At 36.3% G+C, this 27,774-nt stretch overlaps 1 protein-coding gene across 3 annotated transcripts in view; it reads left to right on the plus strand.

Moving 5' to 3' along the window:
• Nucleotides 1-27,774, plus strand: part of LOC114361508 (uncharacterized) — an 85,056-nt gene that overhangs the window by 44,795 nt on the left and 12,487 nt on the right. For 2 of the 3 annotated variants that reach the window (XM_028316562.1, XM_028316564.1), the window contains exons 2-4: nucleotides 25,124-25,262; nucleotides 26,444-26,581; nucleotides 27,103-27,255. In XM_028316562.1, coding sequence (XP_028172363.1) covers nucleotides 25,207-25,262; nucleotides 26,444-26,581; nucleotides 27,103-27,255 — 347 coding nt within the window. In that variant the 5' untranslated portion in view covers nucleotides 25,124-25,206. Of the gene's footprint in view, nucleotides 1-25,123; nucleotides 25,263-25,458; nucleotides 25,528-26,443; nucleotides 26,582-27,102; nucleotides 27,256-27,774 lie in introns of those variants that run through there. The other variant, XM_028316563.1, reaches the window with a different exon arrangement.

A 27,774-nucleotide genomic window follows, 5' to 3' on the forward strand; every position in this document is an offset into this window, starting at 1 on the left:
AAATAAATATTAACGAACTTGCTTCACTAAGGCCCAGTTTTTTTATTCTTAGTTAAAATAACTAATTGTTAAATTTTTCTACTAATGGTTAAATATTAACAAAATGTAAACTAATAGTTAAAAAATGTACTAAAAGTCACGCTAACCATTGTTCGAAAAACATTTTTTTCTGATATTTAACCACTTGTCATTTGACATCTGTCAAATTTGACCATTGGTTAATTTAACTACGGATCAAAAAACCGGGCCTAAGTTATCTACTTAGAATTGTCACAAAATAGGATTAGATTTATTTATGAGAGCTGTCATCGGTATTAATTATTAGGGGGCGTCCATAAATTACGTGAGGCTTTTAGGGGGGGGGAGGGGGTCAACGAAAACCTCACTAAATCTCACCTGGGGGAGAGGGGGGGTCTCGGAAAATATCACGTAATTTTTCCTGCAAGAAATAGAGTAAAATTGCCAGAAAACTGGGTTATTGAAGTAAAAAAAATGATTTTTTTATGATGATAATGACAATTTATTCCAAACCGTCTAATCAAATTAAACTAAAAATGTCTCCATCTGCATTTGTGAACACTAAAGATGCAGAATAAATGTCGAAATTAAGAAAATTCGAAATTAAAAAAAAACGTCATCGGCATCGCTATTGCGTAATAAATTAGCCAAGTGCGTGTCGTCCCACGCGTAGTGTAGGGTTCCGTAGTTGTCTGTCGTTACCACAATATATTTCAGAAGCAAGCAATTACTTCATCTAAAGTCACTTTTCATATTTTCTTTTAAGGATTTTTTACTGGTTAAGAAATGGTATACCTAATACATGAGTCAAATGACTATTACTCTTTAACTAAGTAATGTATCTTAACCGTTATAGTTTTCCTTGAAAAAAATCATCCCCACTTTACATGCAGGGGAGCTACCCTAGATAATTTATTTTACCGTTTTGTCGGCGTAATTAATATATATACCTTCACAAAATTACAGCTCCCCAGTGCCAATAGTTTCCAAGCGAAACCTCGGACAGACAGACAGACATCGAAACTATAAGGGTTCCTTGTCAGGACTACGGAACCCTAAAAAATGACATTACATAAGTATAAAAATATTATGTATTCGTAGTTAAAGTAACCAATAGTCAAATTTGACAGATGTCAAATGACAAGTGGTTAAATAACAGAAAAAAATGTTTTTTTTAACAATGTTTAACTTGACTTTTAGTACATTTTTTAACTATTAGTTTACATTTTTCATTAATATTTAACCATTAGTAGCAAAATTTAACAATTACTTATTTTAACTATGAATCAAAAAACTGGTCCTAAGTTAAAGCAATTGCTTGTCTTACTAAACGACGGGAACCCTGCACTGCGCGTGGCACGACACTGGGTTACTGATTTTTTCATATACTTACTTAAATCTAATATACTCGAAGCATAGACATTGCAAAATAGGCATTTTATTAAATATCACGTGAGATTAGGGAGGTGGGGGAGGGGGTCAGGCAAAATCTCACCAAATCTCACCAAGGGGGGCGGGGGGGTTGAAAAATGGCCAAAATTGTCTCACGTAATTTATGGACGCCCCCTTATTATCTATTTCCAAAACGAGAGTGCTATTTATACTGCAGTTCATTGCATCATATAGTGAGCTTAATGAGTGGGTCAGAGTGGTGGGTAGTCGCCACTAAATTGTAGATAAAACCCACATGTTGAATGTCTGTCAGTAATTATTTACTGGTGCGGTAATAATAACTACAAGTAATTTATTACTGTTTGATTTATTGTTAGCTACTTTGTTGTAAAATAAAAGTAAGTTATGCAGATACAGTCAGCGTCAAATAGTTCGTGACACCCAAAGTAGCCAGGTTGTGTTGTCAGTAGACAGGTGTTTATTTATTTATTTATTTACACTTTTGCACATACAACTGTACAGTGGCGGACTTAATGCCAGGTGGCATTATCTGCCAGTCAACCACAGGTCGAGTAGAGAGACTAAGGCGGTGCAATAAATATGAGGTTTAATTAATATACTTACATAGCATTAGATAAAATAAATAACATAAGAATACATATTAATATAATAGACATACACCTAGATACATAAACTTAATAATAATATTGGCGTACACAAAACACATGTCAGAGATAAGAAAAAAGTTTTAGTCTTTAAAATAATTGCGCAGAGCCTTTTTAAATGTAGATAATTTGTGTTAGGTGTTGTCAACTTTTTGGCTACTTTGGGTGTCACGAAATATTTGACGCTGACTGCAGGTACATATTGTGTTAGGAGGACTTAGTAATCTGTTTACTACAATGATTCAGCAGTCCACGGGAATCCAACTACCGATCCTAGTCGCCTCGAAGCAACCAAGACTATTAGGCTACTGTCGCCTTTATTAGGTATTTGCTTTGACTGACTTAGCACATGACTTAGCCTATGCGCAGACCACCGATTTTTAGTCGGCCGATAGTTGGACCGGATTCTAATTTGTATGAAGAATCAATCGGTGTAATATGCGCCGCACTTCCATACATGCCCATTGCCCATACTGATTAACTTCCCGACTAAACTATCGGCCGACAAAAAATCAGTGGTCTGCAGCTAGACTTAAAAACTAACTTTTCAAGTTGTACAGTCAATGTCGAATAGATACCTAGTTCGTCACATCCACAACACAACCTTATTCCAATTGTTTCCAAAACGTGTTGCGATCTTTTTGGCTAATTTGGGTGTCACGAACTCTTTGACGCTGACTGTAAATACCTAGCTCATCATTCAGACGTTTCTTCAGAGTAGTCAAAATACTGAAACAACGACGAAATCTATAAAGATTTGCTTCGTTAATTCTGTTACAACTCCAACTCCCATGATACAACCTCCCACTTTGCAAAGACCATGGCTTGATGAGGCAAATAATTCTCAATTTACTTCATCTTCCGTGTCTAATATGGTTTTAGGGATTGCTCAAGCTGTGAAATTAATTCTTCTTAATTAATAATAATTACGGCTTTGACCTAATTGCATAGTAATTGTTTCAAATGCCTTGGCATATTTTTAATGAATTGGTCAGTTTTCATATGAGAAATGAGGTAATATTTTCAGCTGGTTGGTTAAGCGATTCACAGTCATTTTTAGAAGAGATTTGTTTTCCCTGCCTCTAACATAATAATTACATTTTTAAAAAACGTCTGTCTTTGTGTCAGACTGTACCTAATTTAAGACAACATGGTCGATTCTATAAAACTGTGTAGGTAAACATACTCCTTTTAGTCAGGCGGTGATACGACCGGTTTTCAATCGGTGATGTTTTCAGATGTATTTAAGTACATATGTTGAATTCTAAATTACTCTCACGAATGTTAAAAAACCCTCTGGGGGTAGGCATAAAAACTAGAAAATTTTATACCTTGTCATTGTGGCTCTCCCATCTCAAAAGGTTTCCGACATCTGCTATATACATTGTCCTGCAATTCACTAGCGGTCTCTGGCCCTTAGTCCTTCCACCACAACTCACCACATCCCTTGTCAAGTGCTCACGCGTATTGTCTAGACCGTCCGGCGTCCGGCGTCCGGGCGCGGACGTCCGGCCATCACTCATCGATTCGCCACGGACAGTGTATGGTAATGACGATTACCGACGGTACCTAATGATAGAGGCCGATGAAGATGGCGACGCCATTGTTCCTTTGTTTTGTCGCATTAGTTAGGGAAGATTTGAGGTCATACGTTTGTTATGCATAAAACAAATGTCTTCTCAAATAACCAACTGCATATTGTGAATGATTAATAATAATATTAATAAATATTGTTTATTGCACACCAGATAAAAAAAAACAGAAAGAAAAGGAACATATAAGGTACAATTAGATTATTTGATTCTGCAAATGAATTACCTAAATTTTGCCATATTATGGTAGAGTTAGTCTTAAAGGGTCTGAAGGGCTCTTAAAACACATCTCAATCTAGTGTGATCATTAACTAATCAATGCGTTCCTATAATTTGAAATTATTTTTCACAATTAATTGAAAAAGAAAGTGATTTTCATGCAATATGTTCAGTTAATTTGAACAGTAAAGTGCTTTTAGTTATTTCAAAAAGAAGACTAGTGAAAATTTCTTTACGCCACTCTTCTTCTAAAATTAACGAATGTTATTTCTTAAATTCCATAATTAGCAGCATATTTATGGAGCCAGACTCAATTTATGAACCATAGACGATTAAATTGGTCACGCTTTCATACTCTGGCCTCAGATATACCATAAATTACAGAAGAGGTCAAATATAACATTTGGAACAAAAATTATACCTCTATTTATTGTGAAATCACTAAGTTACCATAGAATTATTCGTATTATTCTGGAACGTGATGCTTAAGTAACTGTCTAATATTTTAATTAACTCACTAATATTCTAAAATACTTAAATTCTAAATTGAAAATGCCTGAAAACATCCTAAGTATATTTTTCTGATTTCTGATTTGAACATGATGTAGATGACGTCATGATTTTCTCTTCATCTATCTACCTCTAAAAACCTTGAAAGGATATTTGGAATAGTAACTCTACAACAAATAGCTAAAATATTAAATTACAATAGTCACAAGACTACATCTTAAATGTGCTTTACATTTTACCCGACTGCGCCAGGAAAACTATGTTTTTTGACCGATGTAGAGCACCCAACCTTAGTATTGAAGGCGTTCGAGTTATTTGTTACCAATAAATATTGCGTAACTAACCAATAACATATGAATGAATTATAGTTAGATAACAATATTTCAAATGCACCGACATATTATCAGACAGCCGGTAGACATCAATTACAAATGTATTACATAATAATCAATAACACTAAACAACTGTTATCAGTCATTCGTAGAAATTGTAGAGGTCATTGATTCATAGTGCTTTATGTAGTACGAGTATTATGTTATGAGGTTCAAATTCTAGATTTATTATTAGCTTTACAGCCAAGAATAACTAAAATAGTTATTATCTAATTAATTTTTAAAAATTAAGCCAGCAGCTTTTTTCGTGTGTCACAAAAAAGTTTTTATCTTAGATTTTCAGTCTTTTTTAACACCAAGCATTTCAATTTATATCGTCCCGTATAATGTATCATCCCTTATTTCACTCCATTCAAGATCATTTGCGACTGTTAAGTAACATTTCTCCTTATTCAGGTTCTAAATCTACCTTGATACCTAAACAAAAATCATCAAAATTAAATTGGTTCTGCGTTATTGTCGTGGAAAACATTAGAAAAAGTTGTTAACACCTTCGCTGCCAGCCTAAAAATGGCACTGTTCCGTTCGGGCCATGGGGGACAATGATGGGCGACACTTTAACTTTCCGTTCGGGCCGCGTCGGACAATGATGACCGCGAGTCAGACCTATGTTTAAACCTCTGTATTGAGCCGATGGACAGCATTTCTTCAATAATTCTCATATAAGCTGACCCGCGCGGCTCCCAAGATTAGTGTACGTCACTTGGTTCTCAGGTAAAGCTCGGACTTAGAAAAAAAAATGTGGATAACGGTAGCGCAATGAAACATGGTAATTATACAATGCATTTTTGCAAATTTATCAACTTTTTAGCAAGATAATAACGGTTTATTAATTAAAACATATCGTTTACTTATTTTATATAATTTATAATATGCAGGACAATAAAAAAAATCACTTTCATTGTTGAACAACCACTTTGTATGAAGGGTTGGTACAGGTACTAAGTTCTTTGTACAGCTACAAAACTTATGCCATTTAAAACCTTATTAGTGGCATAAATTATTGTACTTATTAGATGCTTACACCTAGCAGGATTGTCGAGAAAAATAGATTTGTTTAATGTATGAAAAAACATTTTTTCTCTTATCGATACTCTATTCTAGAACTTTTTTTATTATTCATGTAGGTCAAATTATTGGCATGTTAAATCAGCTATGTCATTATAATTATTTTTAATTTTAAGTATATTTTTAAATATTATTTGTAGATATACTGACAATTCAATATTGTTTTGAAAAAAGAACCGATCGAAAGTGACACTACAGTGATGGATGAAAAATTCAAAATACAGTCAAACAATTTCTAAAACGTCAAGTCGCAAAAATTGGATTAATAACCCAGTTGTTAGTAGCACCTTCCTGTAAATTTCATAATTATATGGCTGTCCAACGAGGCAAAAATGGGAACTAATAGTTCAGTATTGATAGTAGCGCCTTCCTGACAATGCCATAGCTGGGACGGCTCAGTTTTGGACAACTTTTATACGAATTATTGATAAATTCAATTTTTTAAATAAAATTTAAACCTTTTTTAATTAAAACAATTTGAAAAAAATCACTTTTAGCGTTCCTTTTACGGTATCATCGATTTATTTATTATTATTTTTAATCACTATTTAAGACTTATCCTGCTAGTTTCGTTTCTCATTTTATACCTTATAATATTCCTATTTATGCGTAATATAATATATCAAAAACCTACCAATGTACAACTCTTTATTTTTTTGGTTGTACTCCTTTTTTTTTGGATGCGAGCGGGGATGGTCGACAACATGACCGCGCGGCCCTACGGAACGGATTTTCGAATTTTCGCTCGCTGGGGCCATGGGGATCAATGATGTCCGACGCTTAATAATTCGATGTAGAGACTCAAAAACAACTATATGTTAATAAAATCCTTTATTTATGTTTATAATGTAACGATTTAACAAAAAAAAACAATCGACGAAAATTGAAAAAAAATGAAATTTTTACTTGGCCTGGTAGGAAAGTGCAGTGTCGGACAACATTGACCGCGTTGGCGTTCAATGTGTTAAGTTACATTTTCATCTTGAAACCTAATACTTAAGTACTGATTGAATGCAGGATTTGGTTAGAATAAAAACAAGACCATTCCAACTGTTAAATTAATTGATACAGATATCATATTACATGGTTTAGTGTTTTTGAAGCGCGAGCGGCGTTTTACAATTTTAATCACGGTTAACCGTAAAATGGATTTTATGGTAGTCAAGGTAATTGTCCGATACGCCAATAACAATCTAGTGGTCTTTATGATCAATTTTAGATTCAGTTAGGTTTATAGAGATAGCATTTTTGATCATTTTTCAATTCCTCGTCGTACCTTTTAAACTTAGCTTATGATTAACCCTGGGTTGCACGTGCACCATGTTACGATAACCATAACAAACGTACTTAAGGAAGCAATAAACATATTGAGTATTGAGTATTGAGAAAGCCTGTCAATCTTCATACAGAAACACCGTTTAAAGTTCGGTTAAGTTAGGGTGATGCAACTCAGCAAAGTAAAGTCTGCCAAAGAGCAAATGTATTGAAAAGACGGTCTTCTTGTAGATTTTGTTATTAAGTTGTAAAGTGGTTGTATACCGATCGAGGTGTCTTTTATAGTACTGTCATCAATGGCACATAGGCTTTAGGTACTTCTAGTTTCCAGTAATAAAAAAATATTTCACTAAACGTCTATCTATGTGCTCCAAAACTCAAACAAACAGTGCTTCAAACTTTGTCAAGTGTACAGCAAGTTGGAGCAATTAAAGCAACTGCCATTACAGTTCCACCACAATGTAGGGTCACGTCGCCTGTTCGCGTCCACCTAACTACGAGGGAAACCCAATAGCTATTCAATCTTGGTTTAACTTTTTTCTAAAGTTCGGTTTTTAACTTAATGAAAAATGAAGTCAAGTTTTAATTATGTTAGGTTTTGTAAAATTAAGAACAGTCGAATGTAATTAAAAGTGTTAAACCTGTCATACATGCTGACAGTAGCATTCATCCAGATGAGTTTTGTCTTGTTAGGTGGTTAATTTCCGCTATTTTTAAATAATAATTCATATGTATGCGAATAGGGTGGTGGACGCAAACAGGCGATATGTCCCTACGAGGCTCGAAACACTCTGTCTGCGGCTGTGTGAACGACCGCGTGCGGGGAATAAATAAAACTGTACACTCGCGCGCATAATGCGCTTCTTGAGACATCTGGATCAACTTTTTGTACAGGGTGGTCCTCTAAGTATCAAGCTTGAGCGAGGCGACGACTTTTCATAGAATACCTATGGTGACAGAATGAGACCACCATCCAGCAAAAATAAGCTTTGGATGTTTTCCTAAGATTTTATGATGAGCAAGTACGTTTATTGACGAAGAAACCACAATAGCATGTGAGTTATACGCAAAAAAAAATTGAATGTAAATTCTGAAATCGAATTTTCACAAATTATAGTTAACCCCAAACGGCTTTGCTACATAATACCTTATGAATGATATTATGTCCATCGCTATAGCATTAATTGGATTGGGCTCGTGGTGCCTATTGGCAGCTTGAGACTATGTTATTATGACTTATGGACCACTTTAGAAAAGAGGACAGAAAACACCCAATTTGAATTGACGTGCACCATGACATTAACGGCCCATAACAAAGCAACTTTTATCAGTCCTCTTTATGCATATAGCGTTTAGCTTATCTCATGTGTCTTGCGGTCATCAAACCTGCATGTAGCGCTTTTGACTCTGATTTATGAAATTATGTTTTTTTTTATGTTATTGCACATGGTGGACTGTGCGATGTGGAAGTCATTGGGGGAGGCCTATGTACAGCAGTGGACGTCCTGTGGCTGAAATGATGATTATGATGATGACATGGTGGACTCATGCCCGTTTTCACCATCAATCCTTCTTTTGAAGTGACCCCTATAGTAACAAATAACAGGAATTTTGTTTACATAGGGGTCACTTAAAAATTAGGGATTGATGGTGAAAACGGGCATCAGTGTCCCAAGAAGTATTTTGTACTGATCTACTATTCACTTGTCGGACACTAGTTGTTACAATTCGTAAGATTTAAAAAGAAGACAAACAAATAAATATTTAATTTTTTTGTTTAATGACAATACTTGGAGATGGGTAAACGTCACGTAGTATTAGGTAAATTATTTGCTATTAGGTACTTATAACAAAAAGAGCAGCTCATTCGGCTCACTTCAAAACAGATTAGGTAACAGCAAGTATTCATTGTTACAAAGCAATAAATAAAAGGTAAGAGACTCAATGACAATGCGCAAAGATTTCATAATCTGCGCGAAGGTTTCACGGTTAGATTAACTTTTTGCTGTATTTCGACTTGTTCATTCTACGTGTCGACTTTTTTAGATCATTGTCGGTGTCTCTGTGATGGATAATATAGCACTTAATTTTAAAGTCAAATAAATTCGGTCTTTCTTTTGTCTAAGTTTATTTTAAACTTGCATTCGCCTCGTGCTTCATTCGGGTCTATGGGATTAATTTCTTCTTTCTTTACTGGAACTCTTGTATAACCAGGATCTTCAATTTGGCCTCCAATGGATGCTCACATGCACGTGGAATTCATTCACGTTCTTCTTGATGATATTTTTGACAGACTACCGCGCTTAGGGTTGCCAGGTCCAAAATCACAAAAGCCGGACTTTGTGTTCCATTTGGCCGGACATTTTGCCCTAAAAGCCGGACATGTGACGGGGGGGGGGGTGCAATTAGTGTCAGCTCAAGAGTGAGTGTTATCATCATCGGTAACACCCTGATGCGTGCGCTTCATATGATTAGATAAATAAAAAGCCTAACAAAAGCCGGACAGGCCGGACAAGGCAATATTTGGCCGGACAAGACCCTAAAAAGCCAAACATGTCGACCCTAACCGCGCTTCTTCTCAGCACTTGCCAAACGTTGGTCTCGAAGCGCTGGTAGGGTAAAAAGATTATGAGACATGTAGAGGCTCCTTAAGAGCAAAATGACGATTTGTAAGAACTATTTATTAGTCTAAACAAATAAAGAAATTTTGACTTTGACTTACCCAGAACGTAGAACTAGTTGCTTAAGTATGTATCTGGCAAGACAATCTGGCTGGGTTCAAGCATGGCGACTGTATAGCATCCATATTAAATGGACATCACTTTACTTACTATTCCTTTAAGTGGTTAAAGGATATTGTGCACTTGAACAAACTCGCATCCTTCAAGTGTTTCTTGTTCCGATCAAAATTATCCACTCCAAGTGTACCACCCACCGTGGCGCATTGACGGAGTTTACTTATTTGAGTTTTGATTCTGAATCTGTGATTCCCAACATTGTTTGTCTGTTCTGCCAGTGCTTAATATCTGGGTAGCTGAACTGAGAATTCCTTTAATCAGTAGTTTATTAGATAAATAGTACCTCTTTGCAGCAAAGACATTATCACATTTTTGCAGCATCCTAAACGTTATGACGATGCCACGTAATTTTTTTGGTACGCCATTATTATTTTTGTCAAAAGTGTAACCATAGTTAACATTACTAGGTATGTGCCACGTTTACTTTAATAAAGTACCTAGATAATTCTATTCTGTTAAAGGTGTTTTTAAACTAATGCAGTTGGTTTTTTCTCAAAAGTTTGAGCACCTTAGTACCTTCATGCTTTTGTCACTGTACTAATATGCATTGCATGATTTACATGTCTAGCATCGGTTTTTGGAACGGGCCACTGCATTAATGAGTCGCATACCACAGTCTTTTTGAACTTTGTGAGACAGTAGTCGTTGCCTTTTAAACATTCTTTGTTAAGTAAAAAAAAATTGAAGATCTTTAAAGTTTTTTATCTCTTTTATTTTTAAAAATCATACTCGGAAAATGGAAAGGGCTGTTGGTTGATGGGTATTCGATCCGTGCAATTTCAATTGTGTAAGTAGTTAGTACCTAGTTTGGGTACTCCTTTGTACTTTGTACGAATACTTATAGGAATTGAAAAAAAAAAGCTTTAGTTATTACCGCCCGACAATAGGACCCTTTACCTTATGAGGATTTAATAACCCTTTAACTCGTAACAATGTCTTGACACTTTTTTAATTTATTTGTATTTTTAGAGCGCATTATGGTTTTGTTTCACTCGTAGTTGTGGTACAAATTCAATATCCAAACTTGAATACAGTTTCTGTAAATATTCCATGACAGTGGATTACGTATATTGTGTTAGGTGAAGATTTTTATTTTTTACACCAATAAGTTACTAACAAGACAAGATCTTTGTTTTCGAGTTTAACAGTTAGTAGTACTCACAAAAAGTTGTGCTCAACACTACAATTCTACATGACATTGTCCCTAGGCAGTAGTAGAGTTAATGCATTTTTTTATTTTATAGCTCTTTGGAAAACTTTACAGCGAATGTTACATATTATCCTGCAGTTCCTTATTGCTATCCCTTTCAGTTATACAAGTATACTCACATAACGCCAGTGACCCAGCATATCAAGTTCCAGCGTTCTTCCGCAAATAGCCGCGACATTTCTTCGTTTTATTTCCGACCGCAGTCCACAATCCACAGGCCAAGTGATTTATAAGACACCATGGAACGCCTGCACTCCGTTGATGGAATTAGCGCCGCTTAAACCACTTTAGCTGGAATAATGTTGTTTTGATAGTTTAGAAAATGGGCGGTTTAATTGATGCCATAGACTGACAGTCATAATTTTGTCGTAAAATATAAAAAGTTCGCTCTTATCAGACTAAGGTCCCCAAAAGAATAAGATAGGCATGATGTCAATTTTTATTTGAGTTTGGCAGGATTCTCCCGCACTTGCCTGTAAAAAAATCTTGAATATTATTTTTGTAAATATTCACTTTTATTGTTTTTCTCGACCAAAGTACCAAAATCCCGAATAACTAATTGTATTTTTTTCTCCCGATTATCTCAGATAATTCGATCTCGCAATTGGACTCTTTATGACCTCTCAATAATAGAAACATTGATAAAAGAATCGCTTTATCAGCATGAAATCCCTTCAAGTTAATAGTGGAACCTACCGTGTTGACGTGACACCTGTCGTGAACATAACACTGCACACGTGACTCTCTCCGTGTCAACTTAAAACTTGATAACAAGTTGTTGACTCTGTGTCATTAAGCATTGTAAAACCTGCTTGTCCGTGCAATGGTGAACCCATTCCAGTCTATAATAATACTATGGTATTTTCTAGTAGTAAAGCTTCTTAGATCCAGTAGTAAGAGATACTTTCTCGGGTACGAGATCCAGCCAGGACACAAAAAGCGTAAAAGCCCTAAAAAATCATAAAGTCTACTTAGAATTACCTTACCTAATTCTTATATTCTTGCATGTAAATCAAAGAGTGAAGAGTTTAGTAGCCTTCTTCGTAACAATATTTCGTGATATTTTGGCGGTATGCCAATAATGTTTCATGACCTTTTAAATGCAGGACGCAATAATTCAAGTAAGCCGAAATACGAGTGAGTTAGGTATAGGTACCTTACTTAATTAAAATAATAAGGCATTAACTTTTTGCAATTAAAATATTACATTCAATCTTTTTGACCCAAATTATTTCAGAACTACTAATTTTCATTCAAGATAAATGATAATATAATTATATGTATAAGATATGACAATACATTATTAATTTAAAAAAAATCCGAATTTTTCCCAGTCTTAGGTTTTAATTATTATGATTACAGAACTTATTTTTAGTGAAGTCAAGTAGACCTATTAAGGCGATTAGTGTCCTCAATCCGCGTAAAATGGTCATTTTGTAAAGCCTACTCCTCTTTTACTGCTGGACAGAAATAGTTGAAAAAAATATATGTTATACAACAGTTCAAGGACTACATTTGACACGTTTGAATTTTTCCTACGTCTCTTTGTTGTGGATTAAAAAAATAAATACGGGACATCGATTTTTTACTTCAATTCCCTACTCCTCCCAAACGGCTATGTTAATTTTAAAGATTTTTGCACGAATAGATTAAGAATTCTTTAATCTTTAAATGACACGTTGCGTTTTTCAATCGAACACTACTTTCATTCATAAATTTTACTTTTGATAAATTCCGAACGTTTTGCTGTTGAGGGGGCCTTCGCGGGGTGCGGGCGGCAGTCGGCCGCTGGCCTTCAGACGGGGAGGTTGTGTTACTCGCTGCAAACTGACATTAGCGATCAAAATGAATTTTTTCTTTGGCTGAGTTGCACCACCTGACGTGACCTAACTTTGACCGTAGCTTTGGCGATAACCGGTGTTTTTTTGTATGGAGTTTGACAGATATTTGACTTTTGTCAAATTTAAAATAAGATGGTGCAACCCAGCCTTTGTTTGACAATATATTTTATGTCAGAGTTGTTCATAGAGTACGTTCAGTCAGACGATACGATTGAATTAAGGCATGCTTGGACGCTATTATCTACCTAAATAGAATCTATTAGTGTAAAAAAATCGACTCCAAAACAAACTGCACTAGATAAGTAAAAGTAGAAAATATATTCCGTTATTTATTTACTAGGTCAAATTTATACCATGATTGATATTTTCGGAGTCGGTGGTAGCACTGGCAGCCTACGGTTTGGTAATTTGTTTTGGAGTTGGTTTTAATTTTTAGTGAAAATTAATTTATTTCATGCTTTTGTTGTTGTTGACCCTGTTGTTGCTACTGAAAGTCGACATTGAGACCATATTTTTTATGTTAAGTGCTGTTATCTATACATATGAAAAAAAGGGTCTTGACAGACAGACGGACGAATAACAGAGTAATCCTATAAGGGTTAAATAATTAGTTGTTTCCTTTTGAGGTTCGGAACCCAAAAAATATATGCGCGTTGACTTAGGAACCTGATCTGTTTTTTCGTTGGTTACTATGAACCTTATTTTTATAGTTATTTTATGATTTTTGAATGCATCGAAACTTTTAAATGGAGAATAAAATTGGCCTATTGAAAGTCTCCGTATGGGAAATATTTTGTCAAAATGACAATTTTATTCTTGAGATAAAAGCTCAGATAAAAGATGATAAGTATGCAATAATACGTAATTCAAAGTCTTTATTTCACGCATATATACCGACATAAATAACGACATCTGATTGAGTTTATGAAAATGCATCGAAAAAATGGTTCGATGAAATATGCGGCCATGAGAGCTTTGAAAATGAATGCAGTGATGTAAGTATCTATCTAACATTCCTTCACTAATTTGGAACGTGTCTTTTTCTATTATATACCTAGATTCTGTCCTTACGCAATTTATCTGACTAAAAGCTTGTTACGAGATTTAGGTAAGTTCTTGTAGATGTACCTATTATTTACCTATCCGTGTTTTTTTTAGATTTACTTTAAAATTAAGTTACGTTATGAATGTATTTTTGTTTACACAAGTAAATCTCGCGACGAGCTTTTAGTCATATAAATTGAGTAATGATAGAATCTTTATTTTTTATTCTATTCTTTTTAGAGCATACAAAACCTTGTTTTATAAATAATGTTTTTCTTTTAATTTTAATTTAAGCATTTTAGTATTTATGATGCGGAATTTACTACGGCGTAGTAGCATCGTTTTTCTTTAATGTAGCTCGTAATAATTCGAAGAATTCTTATGGCCACATTCCAGCTCCATCATCAGACCCTGTTTACATATAGAATTGAAGTAGGTACTCGTGATTTGTAAAGTAGTTTACCGTAACTATGTAAACCCTAATGTAAATAAATAAATACAAATCAAACGAGCCTCAACTCGATGGAGTCGTTTTATTCCGGAGTTCCTATGGGGTCACTGACTTTCCAGCTCTATCATCAGATCAGCTCCATGTCATCATAATATTGCATTGTTATCCGAATTGCATGTGTACTATCCGAAATTTTAACTCAATCGGTTGTCGTCAGGAAATGGGTCTAACTAATTCAGCTTGCAAAATTCCACCCGAACAAACATACTTTACACACAACATACATTGTAAGCTAAATAAAATAAAATAAAAAATATTATCCCATACAAAATGTTCATGGATTTGTAATTTTTGTTAAATACATATAAATACCTTACTATACGGTGCGCTAGTTTAGAACATTTCGGGCGATCACTTGCGCCTGGGTTGAATGACATCGAAATCAAGGTTCATCAATTCAAGTTTAAAATAATAGGCAGTAATGTATGAAGAAAGAGCTTCTATTCTGTACCTACCTATGCCCGTGTATTTTTGATCGGTGTCAAATCGGAGTTTTCGTGCGGGGTGCGCGGGTGTTGTGCGAAGCGTGAAGGTCAAACGCTCAAGGTCATTGAGGACTCTAATCGCCTTAACTTTCTTAATATTTTACCTTAGATTTTGATTCTTTTTCTATTAATAAATTCATGACTAAAAATATTTAAAGCAACAATGAGAGCAATTATAATCATGATAAGTAGTAGTAATAATGATTATAAGATGCCTTTTTAAACTCTATTACCGTGTTAACTAGTTCTTGGTGTTAATGTACACTAATGTGGCCTAAAAGCTGATAACAGAATGTTAAGGTAACATCGGAGGCAAGTGTGCGGTTAGCCTAATCCAATTGGGGCAATGATAAGGGCGAAGTGCCAGGTAGTACTACTAATTGTTATCATTAGTCAAGGACACATATTGTTTTAGAGCCGGTATGTTTATAGGGGGACGATATTTGGCAGAGTTACCTACTATCAATTTTCAACGTTCATACAGTTACAGAATAGATTAGTATGATTAGTCCATAATTCAACACATATTTTATTTAGGCAAAAATGTAAGTAAGTACCTAGGTAGCATCTTGCGGACTACCTATTTGTCTTGCGTGGTGAAATATTAATAAAAAAAAAAAGAAAATGAGATGTTTCATTCAGCGACACAAAACAACATCAATGACATTGATAGGAAGCAATTTTATTTAGATCACAAAAAATTCTACCTAGCTGTCTTACTTCCAAAATTTAATACACATTTCATGACATGAATCATGTAACAATCGACCCCTAGAGTTGATACGATCATACGATAGACAGAATACCAGTGGCCGTAACGTGCTCCCGAGTACGTTATGGCCTCATACTGAGCAGAGACCAATTTGGTACAACAATTGTATTATTTCACTTTTTAATGTCAATGTGTATCATTATTTTAGTACCAAATAAATATTTTTTCTTTCTTTCTTTCTTTCACTTTAACTATCTATATTAATCGATTCCAAACAAACAATAAAATCGAATAGTTCTCGACTTTCTCACGAGGTACAGGCTACAGCTGTGCAATCGAATCATATTTTATGGTTACATACTCGTATTTATTATGGTTATCGATGTACCACACTCGCTAATGAGTATTGACAACAGCTGCGCTTTGATAAGCGCTGAGTAATGTGTCGTGAGCTGGTGGTGTTACGAAATTTGTCATATTAGATGGCCTGTTGTATTGTACATGAGATGACCATATAAAACGATGTTTTTACGCTTAAAACTGTTTACAAGTAATTACTAATAAGTACTAAAAGAAAGAACCGAATTTTCAGTTTTCAGTATCTCAATTACCTATCATGGAAAATGCTACATGTTTCTTTAACTGTTAGGTAAATGCTAAGTACATAATATCTTTTTCTATACGGCTGCAAGGTTTTATTAGCGAATTCTGCAATTTCTCATCTCTATATTTTATTTTTTGAGCTTTGTGAGTAACGGTACCTGTTCTTTTTGGCAACTCATCGAAATTCCAGTCATGTTCACATGAAAGTTTTCATCAAATACTACAGAATTTTATTGGCCGATAGTTTGGTCGGTTTCTAATTTGTATGAGCAATCGGCCGATACCAAATCGGTGTAATGTGCGCACTTTCATACTGGTTTACCCGACTACACTATCGGCCGATAAAAAGACGGTTGGTAGTGGAAACTCTTAGCTAATGAACTAAATTCTTTACTAGCTCTACATAAAACTTAATATCTTAACTAGAAGCTGTAAAAGATGATTCTCAGAGCTAAACTGAAGTATTGAGCAAACCAAAATAGCCTTGTCTCTGTTTACGCTGTAATGTATGCGCAGATATTGGAGTCTTGTAGGGTTGTCGAACTTAATACCAAACATATTATATTGAATTTATAGTATCCTATCCATAGTCCATAATTTATTATTAATATTACATGCGAAAGTAAATATGTCTATTATGGCGTCCACAGTAATTCCACTCATGCCGGGCGGCACGGCCGGAGGCCAACCCGGCGGTCTTGCATCTTTTTCTGGCATGGCAGACTGAAAGCCGGTGACAATCCCGGCGGCATAAGCCGGCGGCATGTGTGGATGCGCCATTACCTTTTCACGCTTTGATAGTTTGAAACCCAGGGAACAACAGGATAGTTTTTATCCCGGTATTTGACAGAGAACCCCCGCGATACTTAGTCTTTCTGTGACAGGCCGAAATTCGTGGGAAAGTTAACTAGGTATATTTTGACGCTAGCTCATCTTTCAATGCCTACGTGCGACAATGATTATGGTTAGAGTGATCCTAGCGAAGGTTCATGAAAGGAAAGTAAGATCATCATAAAACATAATGCCTGTTGGGAGTCCTTATTGCCTTTATAAATGCCTCTCAAACACCAGGCAAACGTCAGGTGTTCTAATGCTATCTTCTTACTAGGTTCTAAGTATTTCTAATATGCGATTGTGTATCAAAAATGAATGGTGTCCACTGTAAGTGAATTTGTTTTGTGAAGTGATCTCGAAATTCTCTCGAATCTATCACCGATGCTGCTTTGTCTACATTGACAGATCCATCACCATGGCAACGAGGATCTCAGTTGTCATGCACTCTTGCAACTGTCAACCCTACCCGTCACGCTAACGGTATTGCGGAACGTGGCCATGCGCCGTGCGCGGGCGCAACCAATCGCGCATCTAGTTTGCGACGCGGTACTGCTATGTCGAGATGAACCTGTTATGACTGGTGAGGACTGGTGAATCACTATCGTAAGCTATTTAAAGAAAGCCCCTATGATCGATGAAATCTATAGGCAGTCTAACAGATATCTAGAAGATTATTAACTTCACAATAATACATCTTACTCTTAGGTAATGTACGACGCGGAAATGTGAACTGAATGGGTTAGAAAAAAGTGCATCTTATTTAGACCTACTGGATCTAGAGTCTAATATTGTTTCTGTATGTGTAGCTTATAGTTAAATTGTTAAGCATTACTCTAGTTTAGGAGGTGAACAGCTTGGTCTTCTTTGGATTGATCTCTTGGTGACCTGTCATTCAAGTCTTTTCTTACAATTTTTAAAGCCTAACTACTTAACTGTGTGAACATCTTTTTTTGTTAGTTTTGACACATTGAGATTGATTGTAGAGTCATCAGCACCTACTACGTAAAGTTGACTAAGTAGTGCAGGATTTAACTTGATGTGCCTTCGTTCATACGTTAAACTGTACTTATTCCTGTCCTGTGTAACACAAGCCACCGCCATTATTATGATTACGCAATTAATCACAATGGTAGTAGAAACGCGCTGGATACAGATAGTTACCAACTGGCCAATCTGGAAATCATAGGGACTATGTCCAGCAGTGGACGTCTGTTGCTGAAATAAAGCGTTTTGTACTAACCTACCCATTCTATTTATGCCACACTTCCCATTCCTTGCACATGCTCTCTATAATCGATGCTTTCCAGAATATAAATGTCATGTTAAATCTAAAATAGTCTAGGAGATAGACTTTAAATGTCAGCTAATCACAGACTTAAAGCGCCATTTATGCTGCAATATTCCGTTAGAAGTATCTATAAAGCTTTTTAATTTTTATAGAGCCAAATACAGCGCATCTAATTTTAATAATATATTAATATTGAGCAAAATGGCGAGGCGCCTGCTTGATTTGGAAGTTATTTATTCGTTTTCAGTATACATTAATATTTGCGAATACATTTGGCGTATTTTTGATGTTAACCGTTATTTTATAGCTGGCAAATTAATAAAATACAAAGTTATTTGACTAATTCTCAGTTTAAGGCGAACGTAAGATCGTTCGTTGTCACTAAAACCACTAAAACACAGAATTTCAGTATCAAAAATGTTACGTAGGTACCTATTTCTATTTTAGTTTATTTACTTTTAAACATATATTATGTTTTATTTTGGTTTTAAACACAACTTTGTAATTTATCGTATAGCGGCGTACAATTAGCACCCAGAGCTGTAATAATGGCTGGTCTTCAAAAATTGGAAATTGACTTCTGTAAAATTAATTAATATAATATACACACACAATCATACATACATATTATGTACCGCTGTAATATCCTATCAAAGTTATATCTTACCTGTCTCTAGTCTTACTCAAAAATCTTTACTTGTCTTGATTACATAAGTTTTCTGAAAAAGTAGAGCACTTATAGGCACGTGTCATTAGTTTGGGCACTAACCTAAACCTTTGGCCTTGCTACGAAAGTACCTACGACAGATGCTTAGCTGTGATAGTAACAAATAGATCCACGTTATAACGCCCCACTCCCACGCGTGGGCGACGGTAATGGAGATAGCTTGTGGTCCAAGTGGTAACGCACAAGTAGTAGAGCATGTAGTATTAATTAATTTTACGCCATCTTCAAAGTTTTTAATGTATTATCAAGTTTTCAGAACCCTTAAGCTTGAGGAATGATTGATTCCCTCTAAGATTTATTTTTGCGACAAAAGGTTCTAAAAAACCTATGTTTTTTCTCTAAGTTTATTGTAGAATTTGAAAATATTATCAGCCTAGTTGTTCCACTTGCCTTCTAAATTGGACAAAAGTATTTTCTATGTAGGTTGACAAACATGTGTAGGTAATGTAAGAATAATATCATGTTTTTGTTCAAATCCTCCATTTGCCTTTGTCAAATTAGAGAGGATCATATTTTATGTTATAACTACTGAGGCTCGAAGACAATAGATTAAACGAGCCTACTTTAATTAAGATATTTTAATGTTCACCGCTTTCGCGCCAACTTTGCGCCACAGACAAGCAATCAGATGAGCCCGGCGTCCATTGATATCGATCTCCATTCATTTTTCAACATCGCTCTTTGAGCAACCGTTATGTAGTCTTTGCAGTCACGACGAAACAACAGATATAATTCCATCCGATCTCTTTTGAGAATTTATTTTAGGGTCATCGGAAATAAGCTTAGAAAAACAAAGATCAAATCGCAGAGAGGTTCAAAGTGCTATCCGTAATATCATAATTTTAACAGGAAATATCAGTTTTGAGATATTTTCTATGACAGAGTTGGTTGGTTGACTTTGAAGTTAGCTCTTTAACAAAGTAAGAGGTCTTTTATTTACTTCTAGGTAACTACCTATCATTAGAAAATTAGTTTGTACGAATTTCATTTTGGTGTAACAGACTCCCTTGGCCCAATAAAGTACATAAATATGAATAGTAGGTATATAGGATATTAACTTAGTGTATGTGTATTTCAATTGTAGACACAATATAAACAAATGGTTTATTTCTCAGAAAAGTTCTTATCTAACAATAATACCTAAATATTAATTTCTACCTCTACAACAACAAGTAGTAGGTACTAATTCTCGCGCTCTGTTTAATAAGTAAGATACGGTGCACTTATTACCATAATTTTCTCTGCTTATAAATTAATGTTTACTAAAATACTACTTGAATAAAAGCGTTTAATAACGCTTCAGTTTGAAAAAGTTACATTAAGGGCCGAAATTGGTTTAGAAACTGTTTACTTACTCTTATTTTAATCATAAAAATTATCATCCTGTGTGGTCTGCATGTATAAATTCATTCACTACGCTCACTTGGTCTAGCTAGAAATAAATAAGTCTAGAAAGTCAGTGTATCTGGAAAACGAAAGTGCCTTTCAGATCAGCCAGGTTTTCCGCTGTGCCACAGTACAGGTAGATGCAGTAGCCCCACCGAGTCCACGACTCTTAGTTCGTACAAAACATCATGATGAAGGGCGATTATGTTTTCGAGGAATGTGTGCGAGAAACTATCTAGGTAACTGCACAAATAACATATACATACCTATAAATCTGTAATTGGGTGCATTTTTACCTAGTAGGTAATCAGGAGCTTGCAAAAAAGAGCGCATGTTAGCACCGCTCAGATTGCTAAAACATGGCACGCTTTTTCGCAAAGAACCAATTTCCGCACCGAAGCTGAGAGGAGAGAAAGGAAAACAACCAACGAATTAGACTCCAACGACAGTTTAACTTTCCCTCGGGACAAACTTGACCATCACTGGTTGGGTTTTTATTGGCGGTCAAGCTGTAGATCCTGGCTACACAGGACTTGCAGCGGTGGGAACGAGAGGTGGGAATAGTCCCGTAAATAATTTACTACTGGTGCGGGCTTTCTGCACCTCTCTGCTCTACGCCCGTCGGCTAAACGACACCAATTATACGCCATTATGAGTGCCATTCAATGTGTTTGCGATTAGTAACACACAATGAGAGAAAATTTTAAACACACACCACTTCATGTGAGTTTTATATACAAATTAACAAGTTTTACCACTTTATTTTATGACGGGAACGATTTCTACTTAGGAATGAAACCATAAGTGCATTATAATTAAATAACCAGTGGGCATTTTAAAATCATGAAGAATTCTTGCAATTTGGTAAGGACATAGCCTATTTAATTAAATGATATAAATTTTAGTTAACTATTACACCAAAATATTATTATGAACTCTATACTCTTCATTGTAACATTTTGTACTCTGCGGGATTCAAACTTATTACCTACCTACAACTTATACTTGGCTCTATCAGGTAGGTACCTACCTACCTAATGCGGCAGTATTTAAAACAAACTTCATCCATCAAATTATTAATCCTGCTCATCTTCAATCTGCCCTATAATCCTACATAGTACTACATAATTGCGTGAACTTTGTAAAAGTTTATTTTTTTCATTAAAAACGCCTATTGTCTGATTTATCTCTTGATGAAGCCATTTTATCTGCAGTTTCAAAGAAAATGGCAGCCATTATAAAACACTTAAAACGCCGCGTACAAACGCTTTGGCCAAATTTTTGTGGTAATTAATGTGGTGCTTAATTGATGAGTGTTTAATTCGCACTTTGTAGAGCATTTGTTAGAGATAAACGAATTTCAACTCAAATTCTGATGTGGTAAAGTCCAAAAGCATTTTAGAAGTTTGAGACCTGACTATTATCATTAGCCCTTTACACACGAGAATAAAAAAGTGTCAATATTTTAATAAAACATAACTTAGGGGTTATTTTAGAGTTTAAATAAGATTAGAAAAATACTTTAAAAATTTTTGAATTTTCAGTTTTCCTGAAAGTATGCCCTCNTTATTTGTTTCTTTCAGTTTTTTTTTTGTTGCACATTATAATTTGGAATGTTTACTTTCAAAATTCATCAGATTTAATGCGAAAATAACATATTTAGTTTTTCACCCTCGGTAACATTTGTCATGGAATGACCCTCAGGTACTTTTATGACTCATACCATCAAAGAAATCGACATATTTTTTAGTTTTTAATACTTATCTACCTAAGAAATTAATTAATTACTAACTTTTTATTATGAGTCATTGGCGTATCTGGGGTTATTTTCAGGGGGGGGGGGGGTGGTGTTACTCCAGATCTTCGATTTTCCTAGTTTTTATAGTTTTCCCTTTATGTAGTCATTAAACCCTAACTCTGTACCAAATTTCAACTCTCTGAGTTAATGGGAAGTACTAGTTCTATTTTGATGATCATCAGTGAGTGAGTGAGTGAGTGTCGTAAATGCGAAACTTTGCTTTCGCTTAACTTCGGAACTAAATGACCTACAGACTTGAAATTTTGGATTTTAAGTATGTGATTATAGCTTACTAGATGACAAAAATTTCTGCGTTCTGGTCTTATCCAGAGGTTCTCAAATAGAGGCCTGAAAATGCGGCGAAATGGTTCCAGTAAAGATGGTACGGCAGTGTTTGCTTCGCGCTCGACTTGGCGGGGGCACTGCCGTGCCCCCAGATAATCAATTGAGATACTCAGTTGGAGTACGAATTCAATTTGTTTGAATTTTCTTCCAAATTGACCCTGTATTTTGTTGCGGACGTGGCTTTTGTTTCAGCTTTTGCTTGCCACATAGTATTTTTAAAATGTCTGACCAGCCTTGCTGATTCATGTTCAGGGTCTACTTCGTCTCCTGAGCTTTCATATTTGGTATTCTATTCTTCAAAGTCCGTAAAATCCCGAAATTGTGTTTCCTGGTCTTTTTAGTCATAAAAATCTTTAATTTTATAGTCGGTTGCGTTTCCAAATAATGCTACGACACATCCTTCATATTTAGGATGCACTAAAATTGAAAAACAACTAAACACTAAGCCATAATATCAAATAACAAATAAAATAGTTTTCAATCAACTTTTGGAGGTTTGACCGACCAGCTACGATCGTGCGACTTAATTTTTTGGTAGTAATAATTATTAATTTATGCAATGAAATAACAATAAAAGTATTCCATTCGGATAATCACTGTTTCCGTAATAAAATAAAACTATAACACTTATCCGAAAACAACAATAACCACATAAAATCAATATTTACACTGGCCGCCTCTCGTACCAAAAAATGCAGTCAACATTAAGTCCGAGTAAACGAGCACTGACAGATCCCAACACTAAATGAGCGGCACTGTGTGCGAGTAAATATCTCTCACGAGCGATCGCTGCCGATTGCGGCCGCAAAAACAAGTTTACATGGGAATGAGATTTTTTCAAAGTTACTCTCACGTACGTGTATCGTCGTGTGTAAAGGGTTAAGCATTAAACACATGAGAACTAAACTCGTTACCTACATTTAGCGCTTTTACGAGTACCTACACTATGCAGCCCTATGATTCTGATCACAACAGCCATGTTATTTTTCCATGGCCATAGATTAGTGAATTAAGTAATCAGTCCACCCACAAGGTGGACCGACGACCTCATAAAGGTAACAGGAAGGCGCTGGATGCAGGCCGCTACGAAGCGCGCGATATGGAAATCATTGGGGGAGGCCTATGTTTAGCAGTGTACGTCCTGTGATGATGATGAGTAATCAGGCAATACACTGGCAAACTGTTCTTATCGTTTAAATCTGTGGTTTCTATACACTGCAAAATGTCAAAAACAAAAGTAGTTAATCTGTGCCATAGATTTATCAAGTTGATATGCAAAAATTCTAGAATTTTCAGTTGCAGCTTCGAACAATGCTGCGCTATTTCCGACAGTCCATTATTTGCGACAGCACAGATTTTGTACGATAAACCTCTTTTTTAGGGTTCCGTGCTTGCCCAACGGGACCCTATCTATCAGTAACCCTGCAGCTTATATGTCATGAACCTTAACGTAATATTTGAGACTGATGCCCGTTTTCACCATCAATCCCTAATTTTTAAGTGACTCCTATGGTAACACAATTTGTTTTTATAAGGGTCACTTAAAAATTAGGGACTAATGGTGAAAACGGGCATGAGACTTTCACAGGATGGGTGTTTAAATTAATCAATTACTTCTATATAAAACCGCTATCGCTATAATTATAAAAATAATATATAATTAATTATTTTAGAGGGAGATGACCCATATAAAAACGTGTAGTTTTTTGTTTCCGTTGAATGACGAAAGTACTAATTACCTATAAAATATACTTATAATAAAAGTGAACGCGCGGTTTTTAATCTTTTACTACAATATTGTGAGTACGGAACTCATCGTGAAAGAGTCCATCTCACACTTACCCAGTTTTTATTTCCACCAACTCTAACAATGATTATACCCGTGGGTATACTCAGTGAAAGCAAGGGACTTGTGTAACAGTTCCATCAATTAGTTGATGGGAAAAAATTGTTAATTTACCCAACAAAAACATCTTTGGCAGCGTAACAATTGATGTAGGCTTCCTATTTTGTTGTTTGAACTGTCTCTTTGCTTGCTTTTAAATTAGATAACTTCATCAGTTAAACAATTTGGCGAGATTTTGTCTTCAAAATTGTTAAAAACCACATTGCAATTCTTTGCATAGGTACAGTGTGTGTCATGTCTTGTGTTTGAGTAATTACCCGAGCCAGCGCGCAGAGGTTAAACAACCTAGCTTACTATACTTAAGATTCAATGTTTATTCTACTTATTTATTATTTTCTTTATTGAAAACTTTATTGCACATAGCAGAAGGTACCAAAGGCGAACTAAATCCCATTGGCATTCTTTCCCAGTCTACCTTTGTGGCAAAACGAGTCCTATCCTACTTGTAAATGAAAAATTGGTGGGAAAAAGTATCAATATTGATTGGTCTTTATTTCTTTCCAGAAAAATCCTGAGCCGTAGAGGAGAAGGAGCTGGTCGTGTGCGAATGATGACCGCGCGGGACACCTGCCCCAGGCCCCGGCGACATGGCCGCGCTCTCCTGCTACCAGCCCTGCCGCTCGCACCTCGCGCAGCCCGCTAGGTAACGTGGCCCCCGCTAGGTAACGTAGCCCCCCGCTAGTAACGTGACCGCGGGACACATGCCAAGCCCCCGGAGACATGGCCGCGCTCTCCTGCTACCAGCCCTGCCGCTCGCACCTCGCGCAGCCCGCTAGGTAACGTGGCCCCCGCTAGGTAACGTGTCCCCCTGCTAGTAACGTAACCGCGGGACACCTGCCAAGCCCCGGCGACATGGCCGCGCTCTCCTGCTACCAGCCCTGCCGCTCGCACCTCGCACAGCCCGCTAGGTAACGTGCCTCCCGCTGGGTAACGTGACACCCCTGCTGCCAGGCCTCTTGCTCATCTCTTGCAGCCCATTGGGTAACGTAATTCTGACGTGACGTGGTTTAAGTTTAGGTATATCCATTATCTTTTACCATAGTGTCAGTTAAAAGAGCTAGGTGACGTTGAACGAGTATTTCCATGGATTATTATTATCTAAACTGTTTTATAGCCTAGCCAGCCACCCCTTACTAGTTTATTAAAACTGCTGACACATATTCCAGGCTTTGACAGTTCGTTAACACTTCGTCACGTGCCCGGACAAGCGTGTATCGGGATGACCCAATTATTTTAGCCTCAGCTAACTACAAAAACAAGCTCACTTGAAATTTTGAAGCGCAGCAAAAATTATTATGAAAGGAACTATTTAATGGAGCCAGTCGAAAGCTATTATATTTTTATTTTATCATTATTTTATATGTAGATGAAACATGTCTTTTGTTTTTTAAGTGCTCTTTCAAATTCATCAGTCGGACATTTTCAAGACCGTTACGGCCATAGAAATATAAACGGCGTTAATAGATACGGCCATTTCTATTCTAAAGCAGTTGTCAAACAATTTTACGTATCTTTATCAGTATCATTTCAGCTACAGGACGTTCACTGCTGCCTCCTCCAATGATTATTTCCATCTCGCCCGGCCTGTTTGCTACCTTTATGAGGTTTGTCACGCTGCGTTTTCCTGAACGTGACCTCCACTCCAGAACCTTGCTGCCATATCCTGCAAATAAACGACTAACATGTAACAGCACAGCACCTCATAATTAAAAGACCTCTTAATTATTGTCTTTAGTAGTAAGTAGGAACACCACTGCTGTGAACTCTTTGCTCTGTGAACTGTTTGCTGACAAAACAAATAACTGGTTGTTTTCTGATCTTCAGGTGTTTCGACGACGAAGACAGCCGCCAGGCATCTGCCACCCTCTCGTTGCGACGCCGTCAGTTCATCGAGCGGTGCCATGAGGCTCGCAGCACCCGCCATAGCGACCTGATCTCGGAGGTGTCGGTCAAGAAGACCAGGTAATAATACTTATAATAATATGGTTGAGAAGCGATGGCTGGTTCACTCGTCATGTCTGTGAACAATACCCATTCTTATAAGATACACCATAAAAGAATGGAAAAATTCAGAGAACTACTTCTGAATCAATAATCTACTACCGCTATTCTATTAATTTCAACCGGCAGACAGTTCTGACTGAGTTTTCTGAGTCTTCTCAGAACATGCAAAATGTTAGTTTTGAAGCACTAGTAGAGTAAACAGATTATGAGACATGTAGAGCAATTTTATACCATCCGAGGCCCGTGGAAAATTCTATTTCTAGTTTCCGTGGCAAGTTATTTTTCAGGGGGGCCCCGAGACCATCGCGATTAGGGCCTTGATCTTGGGCCGGAGCCCCCTCGGGTCGGGGGTCCGTGACATTTCCAAGCCTGCCACCCTATAGTTACGCCACTGATGTAGAGGCTCTTTAAGATCAAAACTTTAAAGTTTTTTTTTATTAGTCTTTTATAGGCAAATAAAGAAGTTCTGACTTTGACAGAGAGGAGTTGACCAAGCATGCGGCACAAACCATCCCGCTGAACCGCCGGCTCAACGTGGAGTCCGGCTGGTCGAAGGTCGAGGAGGTGCGGAAGAAGTTCGAGGGTGCGGCTACTGTGTCCTCCTTCTCCAGGTCCTTCGAGTCGCCGCCAAGGTAAAATATTCAGGAAACTGTGCTCTAAGTATAAGAAATGTATTAGAACTCAGCACAGCTATTAATTTTGTAAGTTTGGGAATTCCTCTTGGAATAACCTTCTCTGTATTATTCAGCGCCTAGATCAGATCGATTGCTAAGAACTAACGCCCTTAGTTTCTTTCTATATTATTAACTAGCGGCCGCCCGCGACTTCGTACGCGTGAACCCCGTTTTACCCTTAGGGGTGAAGTTTCGAGTTTTTTAGGGTTTACCCGGAAATTATTCAAACTTTTCTCGCTGTAAAAACCATCCTTGGACTTCAACAAACATTTAAAAAAAAGAATTGGTAAAATTGGTCCAGGCGTTGTTGAGTTATGCGCTTACCAACACATTTTGCGATTCATTTTTATATTATAGAAGAAGAAGATTACTGTCTGCATGAAAATCCCACTGACTCCATTTCTATGTAACCTTTCAAATGTTGAAAGAATTGTTCAAATATTAGGTATGGTGGTTTCGAAGACATCCTTACAGAGT

Source organism: Ostrinia furnacalis, unplaced genomic scaffold (assembly GCF_004193835.3).
Source record: "Ostrinia furnacalis isolate ACB-3 unplaced genomic scaffold, ASM419383v2 OfSCF5765, whole genome shotgun sequence".
NCBI lineage: Eukaryota > Metazoa > Arthropoda > Insecta > Lepidoptera > Crambidae > Ostrinia > Ostrinia furnacalis.